Source organism: Barbus barbus (assembly GCF_936440315.1).
Source record: "Barbus barbus genome assembly, chromosome: 19".
NCBI classification, from domain to species: domain Eukaryota; kingdom Metazoa; phylum Chordata; class Actinopteri; order Cypriniformes; family Cyprinidae; genus Barbus; species Barbus barbus.
The window spans coordinates 17,311,666-17,331,820 of record NC_136747.1 but is presented as its reverse complement, the minus strand read 5'-3'; the positions used below and the strand labels follow the sequence as shown (position 1 = coordinate 17,331,820).

The following is a 20,155-nucleotide window of genomic DNA, read 5'->3' as shown; positions in this document are numbered from 1 at the left end:
CGTCTACTGTTTAATTAAGACAAAAGATGTTAATGTGATGAACTACACCTGTGGAACAGTTGGTTAAATTGCATAAGTGACTAAAACATTTTAAGTCAGGTTGGAGGAAAGATCATCATTTTGGCAGATGCAATTAAATTCTTGCATTTTTTTTTAACTGTGTCGTTTAAAAGTTAAAAGAACAAGAAGAATTTTGCAGGAGTTAAAAAAAGAATTATTTCTTTCCAGAATTATCTTCTGTAATATAAATTCCAGTGCTAAATTTCAGTGGGCGAAAAGAGTAATAAACCAGATAATGTGACCTTTTCACAAATGATAAAATATTCATCAGCAGCCTGTGTCTCCAAATGTCTCCAAAACACCAGGCTGAGGCATGTTGAATAAGGCACATAGGAGTTTTACGGTATGTTATTAAAGCAGAAAGGCTTTTCTAAGTGCCTTCAGAAAATATTGAACCCCTTTTATAAGCAGAACTTCTATGTGCCTGAATGAGTGAATGAGCCCCGTGTCACAGGGCTCTGCTCTGGGTGGTGATTAAGAAACTGATGGGGTCTGGTTTTTATCTGTCTGTCTGAACAGCTCTGTACTGCAGCACCCCGGACTCTCCTCTCCATGGATCCATAAGCAGCCAGACCGGAGGACACCTAAACAGCCTGGTACGCTGGGCCTGTGACCGTGGATACCGGCTTATTGGGAAGAGCACTGCCGTTTGCAAGAAGACCCCCTTTGGCTACTATGCCTGGGACGCCCCAGTTCCTGCTTGCCAAGGTAACACCCAGCAAATGAGTATGTTTACTAGTCCGTTTTAGGTTGAATGTTCCGATAACCCAAGTATTTTAAAGGTTCAATACTTTATGATCATTAGCCATTTAATCGGCATCGACATTGTTTTTGCAAATCAGAAAAAGTTAGCGCTGGTAAATAACATCAATGACCATTTTCAAACCGTTTTTTTCCTTCATATTCAGCTGGGATATGGGAAAGTATTCGTTTTCTAGATTCAATATTTTCAAATATTTCAAACTTTATTAAAATATTTCAAAGCATAACATTGATTAAACAAAATATTTTGATTTAAATAATCATTTTCTCCCCTCAAAAAAAAAATCAAGGAAACGGTGTGGCATTTACAATAGAAGTGAAGGGACCAATTTCTGCAGAATTTTAAAACTTATACATTTTATTTTTAAAAAGATGTAACATTCCTGTAATTTCTGCAGTAATTTTAGAGTTTTAGGCTTTACGATTTCATGGCAAAAAAGTTTTAAAATTTAATAAAACTTTGCAAAGAAAAGGCTTTTATCTAACTAAAATAATGTGAACACTAATATTCTTTACATTTTGTGACTCTACTATTGAAACAGAGAATATTTTAACAGTTACAGATTGTCCGTTTCATTGTAAGTGCCTCACTGTGACCTAGATTTTTGCCCTTTTTTTTTAAAAGATGGGCAAGTCAAAATCAGTTTTTATGGCAATCAACATTATGCTTGATAGTCAATCAAGTATTAAACATGCATTCAAGCATTATACTTGTATTCTTTTCACACCTGTATTTTTGTTGACTAAAACACCCAACAGACCTTTTTTAAAGTCATTCAGTGCTTGCAGATTTGATCTGTAATTTTCCTGACGCATCTCTAACAAGCTTTTACGGTCAGTGATGGAGACGCAGTAAAACTGCTCCACCTATCCTCCCAGACGCAGCTTCACAGTAGAGTAGATGAGCCTGACTAAATAGTTTCTGAGGCGGCGTATTCATTCACATAGTATGGGCCCCTACTCCCTCTAAGGGCCACAGGCTCTGGTGCCACTAACATCAAGTGACACTTAAATGACTCTGTAAACTTCCAAAAGCGATCTGGGCACTTTCTTTTTTTTTTTGTTATCCTAAAGCAAAGCAATAAGAGTTCTTCTTGCGTCACTGTCAAAGGCCACTCTTGGTGAGAAACAGCTTTATATTTGATATGTGCTCTTTAATTGCTGGGAGGTTATTGTTCGGCTTCTAATGGCTGAGCACTGACAGTTGGATGGTTAGGGCTGTAGCTTTGTTTTTCAAATGTACTAGTGGTTTTGCTGCTCAATAAATCTAGAGGGCTTTTGCACAGCAATGATTCATACTTAGCGTCATCTTAAAGTACTGTGCCTTGATAAATAATATGTTCCAGTTCTGCTTGCGTAAGGGAGAAGGAGAACAAGAAGCGACATGGAATGTTCCATTGGCTGGTTTGCCACACTGATGACAAGCATAGTTATAGTGGAATAGTTCAACTCCTTTAGCGCTATTTCATTGTTTATGAAAAATATCTACTTTTACATACAGGCGAACCTTGACTTTGATTGTCTGAAATCATAGAGCAATTTTCTTTTGCCCTTCTTGGACTTTTCATTTAATACTTTTAATACAGTATTTACCTTTAAAAAATGTGTTCAGTTTAAACTTGAGTGACTTTGTAGTTAATTAATTGACTAAACTCCTTAATTCCAGTTCTTAATGTAAATCCATACAGTGACATTTTAAAAGTGAAAGTGACGTGACATGTGGCCAAGTATGGTGACCCATACTCGGAATTTGTGCTCTGCATTTAACCCATCCTAAGTGCACACACACAGCAGTGAACACACACCCGAAGCAGTGGGTAGCCATTTATGCTGCAGCCCCCAGCGAGCAGTTGGGGGTTCGGTGCCTTGCTCAAGGGCACCTCAGTCGTGATATTGAGGGTGGAGAGAGTGCTGTACATTCACTCCCCCCACCTACAATCCCTACCAGACCTGAGACTTGAACTCACAACCTTTGGTTTACGAGTCCAACTCTCTAACCATTAGGCATATGTTAAAATTCAGGCCAACACCAATAAGCCCATAATTATTTTCTTGTTATAGATGATATTACATTTTAAATAAAAAATAAAAAACTGTTGAATCTAGGCATCACAACATTATAATGTACAGCACGGAAAATGGATATTCATTTGAGATTTGCTACAAAATTACAATTCACAGTGTTATTAAATATAAAGATTATAAAGATAAATGTCTTCTCTCTCAGCTGGTAACTGATATGGTACAAATATATCATGCATCCCTAAAATTAAATGCTCATGTGCACAGACCACTTCCTTTTGGCCAAAATATCTATAATTACTTTTTTGCTCATAAATGTAGTATTGACCTTTAATAAAGCCGCTACATGTTCATAAGCACCTGAAAAGCTGGTCGAATTACATCTTGTAAAACCAGCCAATCGAAAAACCAATTTTCAATGCTCTGATGGTGAAATATTCTAATGGGGTAATAAGCAATGATGAGAGTTTTTTTTTAATTATCTTGTCATAATTATATTTTCAACTTATTACTTAACATTACATATGTCTATCTCATTTTCACACCCATAAGCTGTCTCCTGTGGGGTGCCCAAGGCTCCTGTGAACGGAGGAGTGCTTGCCATGGACTACTCAGTGGGAACACGTGTGACCTACTTCTGCAACGATGGCTACCGGCTGTCCTCCAAAGAGTTGACCAGTGCTGTGTGCCAGCCTGACGGCACCTGGAGCAACCACAACAAAGTCCCTCGCTGCTCAGGTACAGGCCCGCTCGCTCATAGAGATGCAGAAGCCCTTCAGCATGAGTTTTACAGCAGATAAAGAGATCAAGAGACTGTATGAGAGGAGCGAAATAGACTTGTACACAGAAATAATCCCCTTTTAATAGAGTATGTTTACTCTAGGTTGTGAATTAATTGGTCCAGCCTGGAAAATAAAAGAAGTTTTAACATTATTTGAGCAAGTAAAGCAAATTTTATGATACTGTTGTTGTCAGATTTTATTGCTGATTTGGAATGTGTTATTAAAACATAATTTAGACGAACAGTTTTGGAAATTTCTGTGTTTTTCCATTCAAGTAGGGAGGAGCTGTGCTTGTATCCCTATTGGCTAAATAGAAAATAGCTGCCTGGGGCATAACAAGATGGCCGCTGAGTGAATCGACTTGCCTTAAAGGGACTTTGAGAGATCTCTTTGCTTCAGCTTTAATCGTCATTTATTAATGAGCCAATTATATCTGCCAAAATGATGCCTCTGTTTCAAAAACATGAGCTGCCTACTTAAGCTGCATTTTAAGCATCAACCTCAACACAAAGCCTGTTTCTAAAGGCTTTGCCTTCTAAGATTTGTATTTCACTTCTTGTATTTCACTTTAAAAGAAATTCTAAAGCAGCATTGCAGTAATTCTTTGTGAAACCAATCCCATAATACATTAGGATTAAGATATAATATTCAAATAGTAAATATACTTAAGTTTGATATAAAAAAAAAAGTTAATTCTTACCCTGTATTTGTGTGTGTGCTTTTTATTTATGTTTATTAGAGTATCACAGAGTTAGCTTATAGTGATATGAACTGTGAAAACTGTGAATATGAAACTGTGAATGATGCTGTTTGGAGTTGCTACAGTTCCAAATCCGTTAAATCAGTTTAGTTATCATTCTGCCTTAGTAGGCAGATACCTATAAAAATAGCATGGCAGCTCAATAAATTATGAAACGGAATCATTAAAAAAATATTGACACTAATGAGGATTGACACTAATGACTCTGTTGTACTAATGAGTGGCCATAGGATTCTGAATATTGATTTTGGTTTATTTGCTGCTCAGTTGTGGTTTGCCCAAGTATCGGATCTTTCTCTCTGGAACACGGAAGATGGCGGATCGTTAACGGTTCGCATTATGAGTACAGGACCAAAATCATCTTCACCTGTGATCCTGGCTATTACCGCTTAGGCCCCGCCCACATTCAGTGCATGGCCAATGGTGTGTGGAGCTGGAAGAACGAAAGGCCCCACTGTCAAAGTAAGTGTGTAATTCAACTTCAATCCAACAGCTGTTTGGCTCCATTAGTCAAATGTTTAGGCTTTCCAGATTGTCCTTGTTTGTCTTACTCCCTCTCTTCCCTCCACAGTCATCTCATGTGGGGATCTGGCCACGCCTCCCAGTGGCAAGAAAATTGGAACTCAAACCTCCTTTGGGGCCACAGCCATATTTACATGTGACAATGGGTATATGCTGGTGGGATCTACTGTGAGAGAGTGTCTATCTTCTGGTCTGTGGAGTGGAACAGAGACGCGCTGCTTGGGTAATGTGGTGTGCATTCACTGCTGCTGTTCACATCTGCTGTTTCAGGCATGTATGCCTGGCAGTGGTCCAACTTGATTTTTAAACCTTGTTAAGTGTGGCAGAATCATCATCATCCTAGTTTCTAGTAGTAGCCATTCAAAAGTTTTGTTTATTATTACTGTACCACATTTTGTAATTAATGCCTTCACTATAAAATAGTATAAATGGAATATATATATTCGCGATTCTGTATGCTGTATCAATGCTTCAGACAGTTTTGCTGCTTATATTTCTGTGGAAACCATGATTATTTTTTTCAGAATTCTTTTACGAATAGAAGGTTCAAAAGCTCAGCAATCCTTGCTTGAATAACAGTATTAATTTCTTTTCAAATAAATCTTACTGACCCCAGACTTAAACGGCAATGCACAAACATACTGTAGTGTCTAAGTGCTTGAAGTGCGTTTGACCTCAATCATGTTTCTTTCTCCTGCTCCACTGAAGGTCTCACTTTTTTGAATTTACATGCACTCCACTAAACACTTAATTACATGAAGCAGTCTGTCTCTCTAAAAGCACTGGATGTTAATATTTTACAGTGTAATGTAGCTGCTACTCAGACCTCTCACTTTAATCACTCTCTCTTCTCTTTCCTCTCCTTTCAGCCGGCCACTGTGGTTTACCCGAACAGATCGTCAACGGTCAGGTGATCGGGGAGAACTTCGGCTACAGAGACACGGTAGTGTACCAATGCATCTCCGGCTTCCGCCTCATCGGCTCCTCTGTGCGCATCTGCCAACAAGACCACAACTGGTCCGGACAGCTGCCCATCTGCGTCCGTGAGTTTGGGATTCGTGCTTTTCTCTCTCAGACAAGCTGTGGAAAATTACTGAATCCATGAATAGATTAAATCAGACATACGGCCCAAACGCATACAAAGCACCAAACGCTGGGTTAAGAAATAGACAGACACAATCATATATATTTTAGCTATAGATATCAGTTAAAAAAAATGTGTCAATGTGTATCTGGCCTGTATGTTTAATAATATGGAAATAACATATAAAAATTAGTGCTTTCAAATGATTAATCGCGATTAATTGCATCCAAAATAAACGTTTTTGTTTACATAATATATGTATGTGTACTGTGTATATTTATTATATATATAAATACACACACATACAGTATATCTTTTGAAAATATTAACATGTATATGCATTTATATATTTATATTCTTATTTTATATTATATATAAATGCATTTAATATATAAACATAGCATATTTTTCTTAAACATACATGTGCATGTGTTTGGATTTATATATACATAATAAATATACACAGTATGTACACATATTATGTAAAAAAATAACTTATTTAAAATAACTTATCGCGATTAATCGTTTGACAGCAATAAAATCCTCATATGAGGTATAATCAATAATCTAAACATGTAATTAATTCAGTGAAAGCTTTGAATCAATAATCAGCCCTAATTTTAGCTCATCCTACTGTTGCAGTTTTTAACTACTACTATATCTTGGACACAGATAGTAACTCTGTTGCAAACAAGCATAAGGGGACATGACATCATGACACAGACACTCCTCAGAGCTCTGTTTCTCTTTCTTAAATGGCGCTGGCATTTAAAGAATCCACCTTAAGAGCCCTCTGTATTTAGGGAGCTATTTATATTAAAAAAAATGTGCCGTCACTGTCATCTCCCACTGCACAGTGACACGCTGGGTCCACGCTCACAGCCTACATTTATCAAACACGCACTGCAGCAAGTCTGCCTCACTTCAATGGGGGCGTTTATTTGTTTGAAGAACATTTAGATTAAATGAGCTGATAAAAAGGAGCTGCAGGGAAAGGAGTGAAGTAACTGCAGTATTTGAGGCTGCAGGATTTATCATCTTCTTCCAGTTTATTAAAGAGATAGTTCACCCGAAAATGCAAATTCTGTTATTTGCATTTTTGGATGAACTATCTCTTTAAGGGACACGAGTGATGACGAATTGTCAGGGCTGATCCTACACTTTAATGTCTTGAAAGCTGTGTGATCCTGTATCATTATCTACTTATACAAAATCTGCAAATAGTTTAAAGTTGGTATTTTTCAAGAGGTGGGTTTTGACCTAAAATGGGTTGTAGGTCTAGTTCCCTTGAGATAAAATTTGGGTCCTCAGCAAAAATGTTTGAGAACTACTTCTGAAATTTGGTAATATCTGACTTTCATTTGATTTGATACAACGTTCATTCATGTGGCATCTCCTGCATGATCTATCAGAGAATAGCAGTCAATTACAATGAAAACTGGGCTATTGAGATGTCTCTTTTGATAATGGTGATTGTTGCCTCTCCAATACATTACTTTAACACGGCGTCTGAAACAATCACAGAGCTGTTTTGCATCTACAAATCGTCTCACTTTTTGAAGTGGAAGAAAGCAAAAGGAAGAAAGCCAATTTTAATGCCAGACAAGTTGCACCAGACTTTGTGAGTCCTCAATGGATCTAACCAATAGCAGCTGACATACTTGATGTATTAATCGTTTACTCGATTTAAAGACCCCATGAAATTAATAAATATTGGAGTTGTTTGCCGTTCTTTTTGTTTGTGGGTCTATATACTCCTAAAAGTTTGCAATCAGTTTTCAGAAAATTCATTTTTAAGCATATATATAGATTCTTAAAATGTATTTTGTGAAATACACTGATTTTTTTTCTTAGGAAAACTGAGAAAAAAATATTGATGATTGATCCTGCACTCAAGCGTATCCACTATTTTGTCCAATCAGATTCTTTCTAGAATTAGAAGATCCCCTTTAACTAAAACCACCTAATTTGATAAGCAATTTACAAGTAGTAAGCCATTGTTCTCGACTGTGATGTAAATTAAAGGATATATAAAGGCCCTCGCTTCCTATTTTAGTAGGAAATATGTCAACACATGTTTTTGTCACATCTATGCTATCTGCATTTCACAAGCTTTGCACTACAAGCTAAAATCCCAGTTTGTAGTATTCAAAAAAGAGAGAAATGTGTGGGTACATTTTCAGCTATTTTAGTATACAGTGATTTGGTTGGAAATTTGGGCTACGTAGTGTCTTTAAATGAAAGGGAAATTGCCTCCGTGCAAAGAGAAACAAATTACAACTGTGATTATGCAAATGAACTGGGGCTTTTTATGAGTGCAGAAAAGACGCATAGTGAGGAACAAAATGTACTGTAGGCCTGAAGAGCTATTACAAAAGCAAATATACCTCTAAATGTGACATCAGCGAAAGAAATTTCACTTTAATTAAATAAGAGCCCTTCTGGAGCACAATATATGAATTAGACTCTGGAGTTAATCAGCACACATTGTGGAGACCTACGGTGAGACACATGAGGATTGGCCTGTCATTTTTGTCTTACAAGTGTAGTCACAATACACAGTAGATAACAACAACTTGCACTGCTAACATCGGCTCCATATCTGATACTGATTGACAGTTTAGGTCTAATACTTTCTCCATATAAATGAAGTAAACTCAACCTGGCATGTAATTAAAAGGCAGTATGCTGTTGTTAGATTGATTTACATTGCTGTCTGTATGTACTCTGATAAACGATAGGATTTGAATGTCTAAACTGAACATCGGAGTGACAGCTCTCACCCGAAGGTATTGAGTGTGAATCTTCTGGTTACAGCATGTACCGCTTCATTCAGCCAGCAAATGCCTGCAGTTGAACACAAATGGTACCGTGTTGCCCATTGCTATTAGAACAGTGGGATTTCATTCATTGGACTAATGTTCCCTTCACACATAGACTGTTACAGAGCTATTAGATGACACACTTCCAGACAAGATGTCTTGTGGGTTTTGTAATGCTATATATATACTCTGCCATTCAAAAGTTTAGAGTGTAAGATTTTTAATGTTTATGAAATTAATCCGGTGTTACATGGTTCTTCAGAAATTATTCTAATATGTTGATTTGGTGCTCAGGAAATTAATTAATGAAAACAGTTGTTCAGGGTTCTTTATTACTATATATAAAGTTAAAAGAGCAGTATTTATTTAAAATAGTTTTTTTTTTTTTGTAACTAAGTCTTCACTGTCGCTTTTGATCATTTTAATGCATCTTTGCTGAATAAATGTATTCATTTCTTTAAAAAAAATGCTGATTCTAAACTTTCTGAGACCAATGCATTTTTAGATTTCCATAAATTAAAAAAAAAATTGCTGTAAAATTATGGCATTAGATGCAAAACATTACTGATTTTTATTTTAACACTTACTCTTCTTACTGATGCTAAACATTTAGGTTTTCAAGGCATTAAAAACGGACATACATTGATCATTATAAGTACAATTTTCAGTAACTGACCCGAAACACTCACACTGACTGGTCCTTGGCCATCTTTATCACTGAGCCCCTACATTTAAAGAATTGATGTTGTTTAGCAGGAGAGGTCCAGATAAAAGCGTACGTGTGATTGTGTCCCACTTAAAAAGACCTGCCTCATAAAACCTGCCTTTGTTTCTATTCATTGATATTTAGACTGTAGTGCTGGTTTTGAATTGCCTTTTTATCAAGGAGAACCCGAATCTGATTTATTGTTTTTAAGTTGGCAACTTACCAAATAAATGATTAGAAATTACAGAGGGAAAATGAACTAATTTCCTGCAGTGGCCAATCAATATAAAGGGCACATCTATTTTCTTCCATAATTTAATCACGCTCTAAAAATGTTTCCGTCATTTAATGCATACCTGTTGTGAGAAAATAGCTTCCAGAAAGAACTCATCCCACAGCGCTACACTCAAATTTATTATTTAACATGGTGCTTATGCCATATTAAAACATCTCACTCTTGTCATCTCCAGCCATCAGCTGCGGGCATCCAGGGAGCCCCATCTATGGGCGTACCGTAGGCAATGGCTTCAACCTGAATGATGTGGTGAGCTTCTCCTGCAACATGGGTTACGTGATGGAGGGCCCTTCTCGGGCCCAGTGTCAGGCCAACCGACAGTGGAGCCAGCCACCACCAACATGTAAAGGTGGGGAGAAAAGTTAAGTCTTTTATTCACACGGAGCTTTGCCTGATCCGCCGCCTGACAAAATTAAAGCACCGCAGTGCACTCTGTGGGTAAGGAAGGGGGTAGCGGCTGTTGCGATGTTGCTAAGTGGCTGCCAATTGTGGGGTTTGGTGGCTGAAAGTACACTAACAAAATGTCTTGATGCCTGGCAAGGAAAGACAATGTTACACTGTTTTTATACAAAAATAGATTACATGTTCTGTGATAATTCATTCTGCATGTGTGCATACATTTTTTATGGCATGTAACTGTATGATACATGATGCTAACACAGTTTGACTAAAGTTGTGTTAATGCATTTATTTATAATAGTATTTTCATATTATAAATTAAATTAAATTTCAATATTACATTTTAAAAATGTTTTTTATTCAAATTAAACATTTTTTAACAAAGATTCAGATATTTTTATTGTGTCCTAACAGTATTTTTGGATGTGGATGTCTGTGACATACTAAAAATGGCAAATTCTCATTCTGCATGCATTGCAGGCGTAGCATCTGACCTACTTGTTTCCTCCGAAGTCACTTGCTTAGTGCTTCTGCCAAATAACACATGTCTCTGTTTCTGTCCTCTTCCTTTCTTCTCTGTTTTCAGTTGTCAATTGCTCTGATCCTGGGATTCCAGCCAACTCTATCAGGCAGAGTAAGATCGAGCATGGCAACTTCACCTTTGGCACAGTGGTATTCTACGACTGCAACCCCGGCTATTACCTGTTTGGCTCTCCTGTCCTCACCTGCCAGCCCACGGGTCAGTGGGACAAACCGCTGCCCGAGTGTATCGGTACGTTTCTGGCATCTTTCAATGAAAATTTGGCAGTGGCATTGTGGTGTTAATTACCTATTCGTTCCTGTAATTGAGGGGAATTAGTTGCACGACCCTCTTCCTGCTGTTTAAGATTAGTGCTTGTAATTGAGGGACAGGTGGAACACAGATTTCCGTGACAGATTAATTAGCAATGTCAGTTTTTTTTTTTTTTTTTTTTTTAACCCTGTTTTAATATGTGAAAGTTGAAACTCAGCACATCCTCAGCCTGTGTACAGCTCAGTAAGACACGTTCTGCAGCAGCTGTGAAGTTGACGGGGCCTGAGCTTACATTTTGCCCTGACAAGACTCCCTGCTGTCAGAGATGCCCTTTCGCCCAGTCGTCACTTCTGCTTTGTGTGTCTGCATAATCTTCCCTGTAGTTTTACACGTTTGATCCTAACACCAGTTGCTGGGCTCTTTGAATGCCAAAGCGACCCTACAATAAAATCTAGGATACGTTCTACATAAAAATGCTGATGTTTGCTTGCAGTCTAGGTCCATATGAAAGTTGTTTATTGTTTCTCAAGTGGTTATGAGAATGGCACACTTTACTCAGTGCTTTATTTATATTTATTTGTGCTCACACCTGTTTGTGAACACCTTTTCTGCTGACATACAAATACATATACAGCTAATAGTGAATGAGATTTTTTTTTTTTTACTTTTCATTTCTATTTGTTTCATGTTGTTTTACATCTAAACATAAAGTCGGTATCTATTCAAATTACGTTATATTATAATATATATATTATATAATTTACTTAATATAGTTATATATATATAATTTTAAAAAAAAATTTGTTAGCTCATTTCCGTGCACATTTAATACCATTTTAATTAAATTAATTTAAATTATATTAAATTATTTTACTATTACATTAAATTATTATATTTAAAAAAATAAATATAAAATAAATTATATCCATTATTTTTATACAGAGTATTACAGTCATTGATATTCATTTTAAATAACATGAATAATGTTCTAATTTTAGTAGTGGTGTGCACAAGCAGTGAGGTCTGAGCTAAGGAAAGGAAAAAACTTTCAGAAAGTGCTGATCTTAGTGCTCCTGCAGGAAGCTGAATTAGCACCGTAATCATTGAGATCAACCGGAATTATTGTATAATTAAAAGTAAAAAGCAGCTTTGTTTCAAGTCTATTATATTTTCGTATAATAATATGTGAATGTGTATTGAAGGAGTGTTTGCCGCTCCACTAACCGTGTTCTCACTTTTCTGCATCTGCCATGTGTATTGGATAGTGGTGGACTGCGGACATCCTGGATCTCCTCCCAATGGAGTGCTGAGCGGGGACAAATTCACCTTTGGTGCTACGGTGCGCTACAGCTGCATGGTTGGCCGGCAACTGAAGGGCGAGTCCTCACGAACCTGCCAGCTCAATGGCCATTGGAGCGCACCCATGCCCTTTTGCTCAGGTAGGATGGGCACACACATCCATCAATGCTATCTGTGCAATTAAAGATGCTAAGAGCCATTACATGCTGCCTTAGAACGATTTTGGATATTGTTAGCTCCATTAAATGTTTTGTTTTTATCATTGTCATTTTATAAGCAGAGATGATTTGCTGGGTTCCATTGTACCCCTGCATAAACATGTTGACATCACATTCTGTGTTTGTTGACAGATATGAGGTCCCACTTAACCCTAAGTAAGCTGTTTACCTATAGCAATGACATCATCAGGCAACTCTGTCTGGCTAAAATAGAACTTGCCCTTAGGTTAAGTAAAACCTAGCTGCCTCCACATGGCAATCTTGTTTTTCCTTTCCTTTTCTGGTTGCAAAAGTAATATATCACTATGCAACAGTTTTTTGCAGTCAACTAATTTGATTGGGCAGGCGATATTCCAAAATTGCTGATATTTCGTAAAACAGCTGGATTAGTCCGTTGCCTGTGTTCGCAACACTTCCTGCTTTGGCTTCTTTTGTAAATATTTTTTCTGGCAGAGCAAAAACAAAAATCAGCAACATAATTGTCAGTGTTGTGTTTGGAATATAATTTACTTGATATTTTACTACAGTTATTTCTAGTTCTGTTTTAGCCCTCAGCCAATTTGATTGGCTGAGCGCTGTTCCAAAAGTCTTGATATACAGTCCAACTCTAGGAGTTGTTAGTGTTTGTAACACTCTGCTTTCGTCTGTGTTCCCGAATATCAATCTATGTTTTAGTGGTGGGAATTTTTCAGCGACTCTTTCTGTATGTTATATATTGATATGCTAGTAAGTTTAATCAGTCTAAAAAATACTGATTCATACAGGAAATAAAACACCACTGCTGTGAGACGTGTCAGTTAAATTTGAGACAGTTTTCGTACTTGGAGCAAAAATTAAGTTGAAAAAAGAAGAACTGTCAATACCGTGTCTAAAATAACTATAAAGATAACTATAACTATATTAGCATCCACGTCAACATTCTGTTTATTTTAAATGTGTGCTGCAGTTAATGTCTGCATGAAGTGATTGCAGTTATAGTGTTCCTATAGGTGTTGGTATCGTTATAGTTGTGATGTGAACTTACCGATTCTCATAGAATCAGAACTATTATTAAAACTAGTTATAGTTATCTTCCTTGGTGTCAGTAGACCTTTACTCAGTATTACCTTTTTGCTTATTGGACTATCTAGAGTCAAAGCAACTAAATTTTGGCCTAAGGTCTTATACCTACTGACTTATACCTACTGCTGAAATCTGGCCATATTCTGTCAAAATGACTGGTTCTAATTTGAATTGGGGTCACAGACTAAAGCCTATGACATTTATTTCCAGTTGCAACACATTTATTCTTGAGGATAAGCCTCTTGAGATGCACCTTGTGCAGCTTGCTAAACAGGAATACCGCACAAACTTATAATACACTGAATTAGCATGCAATTTGTTTAGTATCTTTTCTCTCAATGCATGGGTGTATTTATTCCTTCAGGGCTTGCTATTGAGAGTATATGTTTATGCACAGCTTGAGTTAGAAATAGATTTACTTTCCATAAACACAGTCTGTTCTGCCTCTGCTTTTTATTTAATTACTCATTTTATTAGTCATTTAAGTGTAGGAGAACCTCAGAAAATAGCTCAGTTGCACAATCACTGTTAGCAATTGGTGGGATATAAGTTTGGATGACTTCCAAGCAGCAAAATGTCTTCAAATAAAGCTCGTCAGTTCTTCCGTGTGAGAAGAAACTCATTGGACGCCCAGCAAGGCCGTGAGAATCCGCCCCAGTGGCAGAACCATTAACTCAGCAGAGGTTTGAATCGCTGGGGCTGTTAACACTCTCCCGCTGAGAGATGGCGGGACTCCCTCTGACTGTCCGATGACTATGTAAATGAAGTTTACGGCTGAAAAATCGGCTGGTGGGGCGCCGCCTTAAGCCTGCGTCCGGCATCTGTGAGGTGTATAATTAATCTGTGGGTTTGCTGTGCTGTTTTTTTATACATTTTCTCTGCTTTTTATTGAGATTACATGCAGATGGCTTTCGGCATGGACAAATATACAGATGCAACTGCAGGGAGTCCATGTCTGTTTATGTTGTGTAGTCTTTACAACAGGAACGGGAGACTCTCAGAATCAAGACGAACTGCAGAGACCAGACCGAACATGCACATTTCATAACAAACACAACACAATACCCCACCATCTAACTTTGTTCATTCACCATTGTTCATTCTGTAAATGGAAAGGAAAGGCTTGCACTAACTGGGAAAAATCCAGAGGGGAACATCAGAGGGCTCCACATGTGGGTTCTTACACCCACACGTACAGCACGAGTTTTGTTGAGCACCAAATATGGCTTAGAGAAATTTTACATAAGCCATACGCCATCCGTGCACAAAATGCTCTGCAAGGCCACTTCAAATAGTTCTGAACTTGGTGCGCTAGAGGCAGCTGAGCCTTTGTCACATAGAATTATTCCTAATCAAGGACTCCTGTGTCCAATGCCTCACCTAACTCTTATTATACCACACTGTCACATTGTCCTTGGAGACTTTAAAGGGAATTAAATATAAACACGCAGGAATGGCGTATAGTGAGATAACTGCTCAGTCACTGGCATTTTGAATGGTTTTATGCCACATACTCTGGTTCAGTGAGCTCAACAAGTCCCTCCAGTTGCGTGGAATAGTCTGTTGTGCCCTTTAAAAAAAGATTTTGTGCACTGAACCACTGATTTGGTAGTGGAGGACTCCCTTCTCCCTCTTAAAAGAAAATATTGCATGTTTGTAGGCTCTTGAATCTCCTTTTGGAGCTCTTGAATTATTAGAAATTGTACTGAAGGTTGTGCTGCTTTTTCTATAAGCCTGTAGGCTGAACTTTGATTGGTTTGGTTGATTGCAGTGTTCTTGTGTTTTTATTCCAGCCATCAGAATCATTGTTCATGATAAACACTTGATGTGCCGTTTTTTCAAGTTATAAATTAGTCCATTGTATATGAGATTGTTTAAAGAATGACCACAGATGGATTGCACTGATATGTGTGGGTAAGATGACTAAAATACTGTCTGTGACCATTAAGACTGAGCATTTGTTAGACTAAGCAGCTCTACTTTTGTAATCAACAATGTCACACCTTACTCCCTTGATGCTTCTGCTGTTGTTACGGTTAGTAAGATGTGCTGTTATGACTTCAGTTGTTCACCAATAGATATTGCTGGTCACTGTATCTCTGTTGTTGTCATTTTGCACTTGTCATTTTTCATTTCAACAAAGAATCCTGAAAAAAGTATAACAGTGTCAACAATAACACTAGGCATGTTTTTGAACTTTTATAATAAGAAGAAATGTTTCTTCAGCAAATCAGCAAATTTGTATGATTTCTGAAGTGACACTGGCGAATGTAATGGCTCCTAACAATTCACCTTTGCCATCTCAGCATTAATTTTACAAATATATTTATAATAATGATAATAATAAAAAAATGCATTTTTATAAATTGAATTAACTTTTTAAATATTATTGATTTACTGCATTTTTGATTAAATGAATGCAGCCTTGGTGATATTTCCTTTTAAAAAAATATAAAAAATCTTACCAGCCCTAAACGGCAGTGTAGAGTAAACATCAAATTGTGATGTTGTCATATCACAGAGCATTTTTTTCTAAATGAGGACAGAAGGTACAATGGCGCAAATCAAACTCTGCTCAGCATTATTTTATAGCTTACTTTGTACTATTACTTAATACTGTTAAATTGAGGAAATAACGTTTAATAATAAAAATATTACTACAATATTTTGCTACTATATTACCTTTAATTTTTCTTTCGATTTGTACTAAAGATTGCCTATTGACTAATAGCATACAACAAGAAAGACTGAAATAACCATGATGTCATTTGGTATAGTCCTAAGTGAATTAAAGGAACACTCCACTTTTTTGGAAATAGGCTCATTTTACAACTCCCCTAGAGTTAAACAGTTGAGTTTTACCGTTTTTGAATCCATTCAGCTGATCTCCGGGTCTGGCGGTAGCACTTTTAGCTTAGCTTAGCATAGATCATTGAATCGGATTAGACCATTATCATTTGGTCATCAAAAATGACCAAAGAGTTTCGATAATTTTCCTATTTAAAGCTTGACTCTTCTGTAGTTACATCGTATACTAAGACCGACGCAAAATGAAAATTGCAATTTTCTAGGCTGATATGGCTAGGAACTATACTCTCATTCCGGCGTAATAATCAAGGAACTTTGTTTAACTGAAACTAAAATTGTTTAACTCTAGGGAAGTTGTAAAATGAGCCTATTCCCAAAAAAGTGGAGTGTTCCTTTAATTAAAGAACAGATTTGAAAAAATAGTGTTCACAGTAATGTCCAACATGCCTCATGTAGTCCCAACACAACTGGATTAAGTAAATTTCCATTTGACAAATTTAAATTGACTGCACGCAATGAAATTAAGCTGTGACAAAATGTTCAAGAATTGTGTTGCATTAGCTCACTTTAACCAAATTGCACAAGCAGGAAAAATCTATTTTTTGAGTGCATGTTGCCTCTGATCACCAACTCTCATTGAAAACAAATCACTTCTGCTCGCTTTATCATTACAAATCACCGTCAGTGTGTATGTACCTAGAAAAATGACACGTTGCTGAAAACTTCCAGACAGCCATTGCATAAATGTGACTCTCAAATGCACTTTGCATATTTTTAAACACCCACTGTTTATCCATTAAACCTGCATTAAGTGTCTGTGGCCCATAAAGCGTGAGTACAGACATTGTCTCTTTCCAATCCCACTGTATATGCTCCAATCCTCTACAGAGATCCATGACCCAGAAAGGAGGAGGCAGAGAGAGAACAACAGCTAGACAGAAAGAGAAATCTCTCTTCCTCTTGGTGCTAGGAGGCTTTATTCTCCTTCCTGGTACTGTTCATCTGCCTCCAGGGTTTTCTGGGTTTCATGGCACAAAATCATAACAGCGCAACTGCATCCTTTTTCCTGTGTGCTGTGCTGAAGGCGTTTATACACACAAACATGCACTCACGCAGGGGACTGCAGACTGCTAAAAAGGAGTTGATATTTTTGTGTGTGCATCTGTTGCACGAGCAGCTCTTGAGATCAGTTAGTGATGTCCCATGCTGTTATACAACCTTTTGTTTTAATAAGAGTCCAAACCGAAGCTATTACAAGCCTTTGACCTTGTTGCCGGCCTCTTCTAATTGCCTACTTCCAGAGAGAAGTCTCTGAGGTAAAGCCTTACGAAGTTAGATCTGACCCTCTTCAAATCAACAAACAATCATTTACTCTTTGCCCCCAAAACAGCCTGGTACCCAATTAGCACATATACTGGGCTGCATCAGTGAGGGTTTTAGTGTCCACCTGGTGGGAAGATCTTCTGTTCTATCCCTGCTCACACCTGAACTACCTGTGGTCTAATTAGAGCGGCTGTAAGTATGTGAGGGCTGCAGCTAAAGGAGCAGCCTCTAGCAGTGAGCCTCTCTAAAGACTTAACTTCCCAGCTCTGCTTGAGCTTTCTGGCACTGCTTGACTGCAGATAGAGCGAGCTGACTGCACACTGATTGAGACAGAGCAGCTGCTAGCTTAGACTGCAGGGATTTTGCTTTTCTTAAAGGTGAAGTGTGTCACTCCTATGTCCCTAAAGGAACCCAAACAGAATTGCAAAAAAATGAAATTGCTTCCAATCAGTTCTTCTACTTCTCCTTCTGCTCGTGGTTTGTACGAGCTGCTAGTCCTGCACTGTGAGGCTAGAAAATAAATTTGAATTTGAATTTTGCCCAACATTTAACTATTTGAATTTGTGACATTTTATATCACCCCTTGTCAATTGAAAACACTTTTGTTCATATAATAAAGTAATAATTGCTCACTGCAAATAGAGCATTTGTACGCATTCATAATGGCATTGGTAACTAAAAAACTACTGCTTTTGCTGCATTCACACTTTGTGTCAGGAACAGTTCAAGACTATTGCTATTCCAGCTAGTGCAAAAAGTACAGAGTACACCTTTAAAACTAGAATAAGAGCAAATTAAAATTTAGCTACAAGCAGCAATTAAGGGGCCATGCACAACAAAGGTCAAATGAAGAGCTAAGGAGCTGTATTGAATTACAACCCGAATTCCGGAAATGTTGGGAAGTTTTTTAAATTTGAATAAAATGAAAACTAAAAGACTTTCAAATCACATGAGCCAATATTTTATTCACAATAGAACATAGATAACATAAATGTTTAAACTGAGAAATTTTACAATTTTATGCACAAAATGAGCTCATTTCAAATTTGATGTTTACTACAGGTCTCAAAATAGTTGGGACGGGAGGATGTTTACCATGGTGTAGCATCTCCTCTTTTCAGAACAGTTTGAAGACATCTGGGCATCAAGGTTATGAATTTCTGGAGTTTTGGTGTTGGAATTTGGTCCCATTCTTGCCTGATATAAGTTTCCAGCTGCTGAAGACTTCATGGTCATCTTTGACGTATTTTTCGTTTAATGATGCGCCAAATGATGTGACAGTGGTTTCTGGAAGTATTCCTGGGCCCATTTAGTAATGGAATCATTTAGAATCATGCCGATGAGTGATGCAGTGTCGTCTGAGGGCCCGAAGGCCAGGGGCATCCAACAAAGATCTTTGGCCTTGTCACTTATGCACAGATTTCTTCAGTTTGTCTGAATCTTTTGATGATGTTATGCACTGTAGATGATGAGATATACAAAGCCTTTGCAATTTGACGTTGAGGAACGTTGTTTTTAAAGTATTCCACAATCTTTTTACGCACTCTTTCACAGATTGGTGAGCCTCTGCACATCTTTACTTCTGAGAGACTCTGCCTCTCTAAGACATTCCTTTTATAGCTAATCATGTTACAGACCTGATGTCAATTAACTTAATTAGTTGATAGATGTTCTCCCAGCTGAATCTTTTCCACATTTCTTGCTTTTTCAGCCCTTTGTTGCCCCGTGACAACTTTTTAAAGACTTGTAGCAGGGATCAAATTTGAAATTAATATATTTTGACCAGTAGGTGGCGCTGAGCCGAAACTACTCATGTGCCCTAAGGTAATTCTTGGAATAACATGTTTATTCAGAATCTGCTAAAGAGTTGCAAAGATATAGCCTCATGTCCATTTTTGCACAAATTTAATCAAATTTGTTAACATCCTTTATGGGAACGGTAGATGATCTGAGCCAGTTTTGGTGAAAATTAGACAAACCGTCTTGGACAAGTTCGAAAAAGATTTTTCACAATTCAAAATTGCAAAAAAAATATTGACCTGTAGAAATTTATTGACGCTAGAAAGTTTGAGATAGAGACTCCAAATTTGCTATGGTTAATATTGAGACTGTCCTCTATCTGTGTGGCCAAATTTCATAACTTTTCCTCAAGCAGTTCTATGGGCTGCCATAGACTTCCAGAGTGGAGGAAGAAGAAGAAGAAAACTGACAGGTAAAATAGGTGCCTTTTCCCCCTAATAAAACATTTTAAGAGTAGAAAAGTGGCCTAATTAAGTTGACTATTTAGTAGAACTTAAGTGACTTAAATGGATGTTAGCGTGGATGCTATCAATCAATTCCATTTTCCAAAGGGAACTTTTGCCTCTTTTTTTAATGTGAAATTGTACAGTTAGGGCAGGGAATTATGGGAGGAATGCAACCCAAGCACATTGAAAATA

At 37.4% G+C, this 20,155-nt stretch overlaps 1 protein-coding gene across 1 annotated transcript in view; it reads left to right on the top strand.

The window, feature by feature from the left end:
• The window catches only part of LOC306885654 (CUB and sushi domain-containing protein 3-like), a 405,244-nt gene that overhangs the window by 348,613 nt on the left and 36,476 nt on the right, over nucleotides 1–20,155 (top strand). Inside the window, exons 49-56 of the mRNA XM_079442324.1 lie at nucleotides 580–768; nucleotides 3,397–3,582; nucleotides 4,654–4,848; nucleotides 4,958–5,131; nucleotides 5,778–5,951; nucleotides 9,991–10,164; nucleotides 10,801–10,986; nucleotides 12,273–12,446. Coding sequence (XP_079298450.1) covers nucleotides 580–768; nucleotides 3,397–3,582; nucleotides 4,654–4,848; nucleotides 4,958–5,131; nucleotides 5,778–5,951; nucleotides 9,991–10,164; nucleotides 10,801–10,986; nucleotides 12,273–12,446 — 1,452 coding nt within the window. The remainder of the gene's footprint in view (nucleotides 1–579; nucleotides 769–3,396; nucleotides 3,583–4,653; nucleotides 4,849–4,957; nucleotides 5,132–5,777; nucleotides 5,952–9,990; nucleotides 10,165–10,800; nucleotides 10,987–12,272; nucleotides 12,447–20,155) is intronic.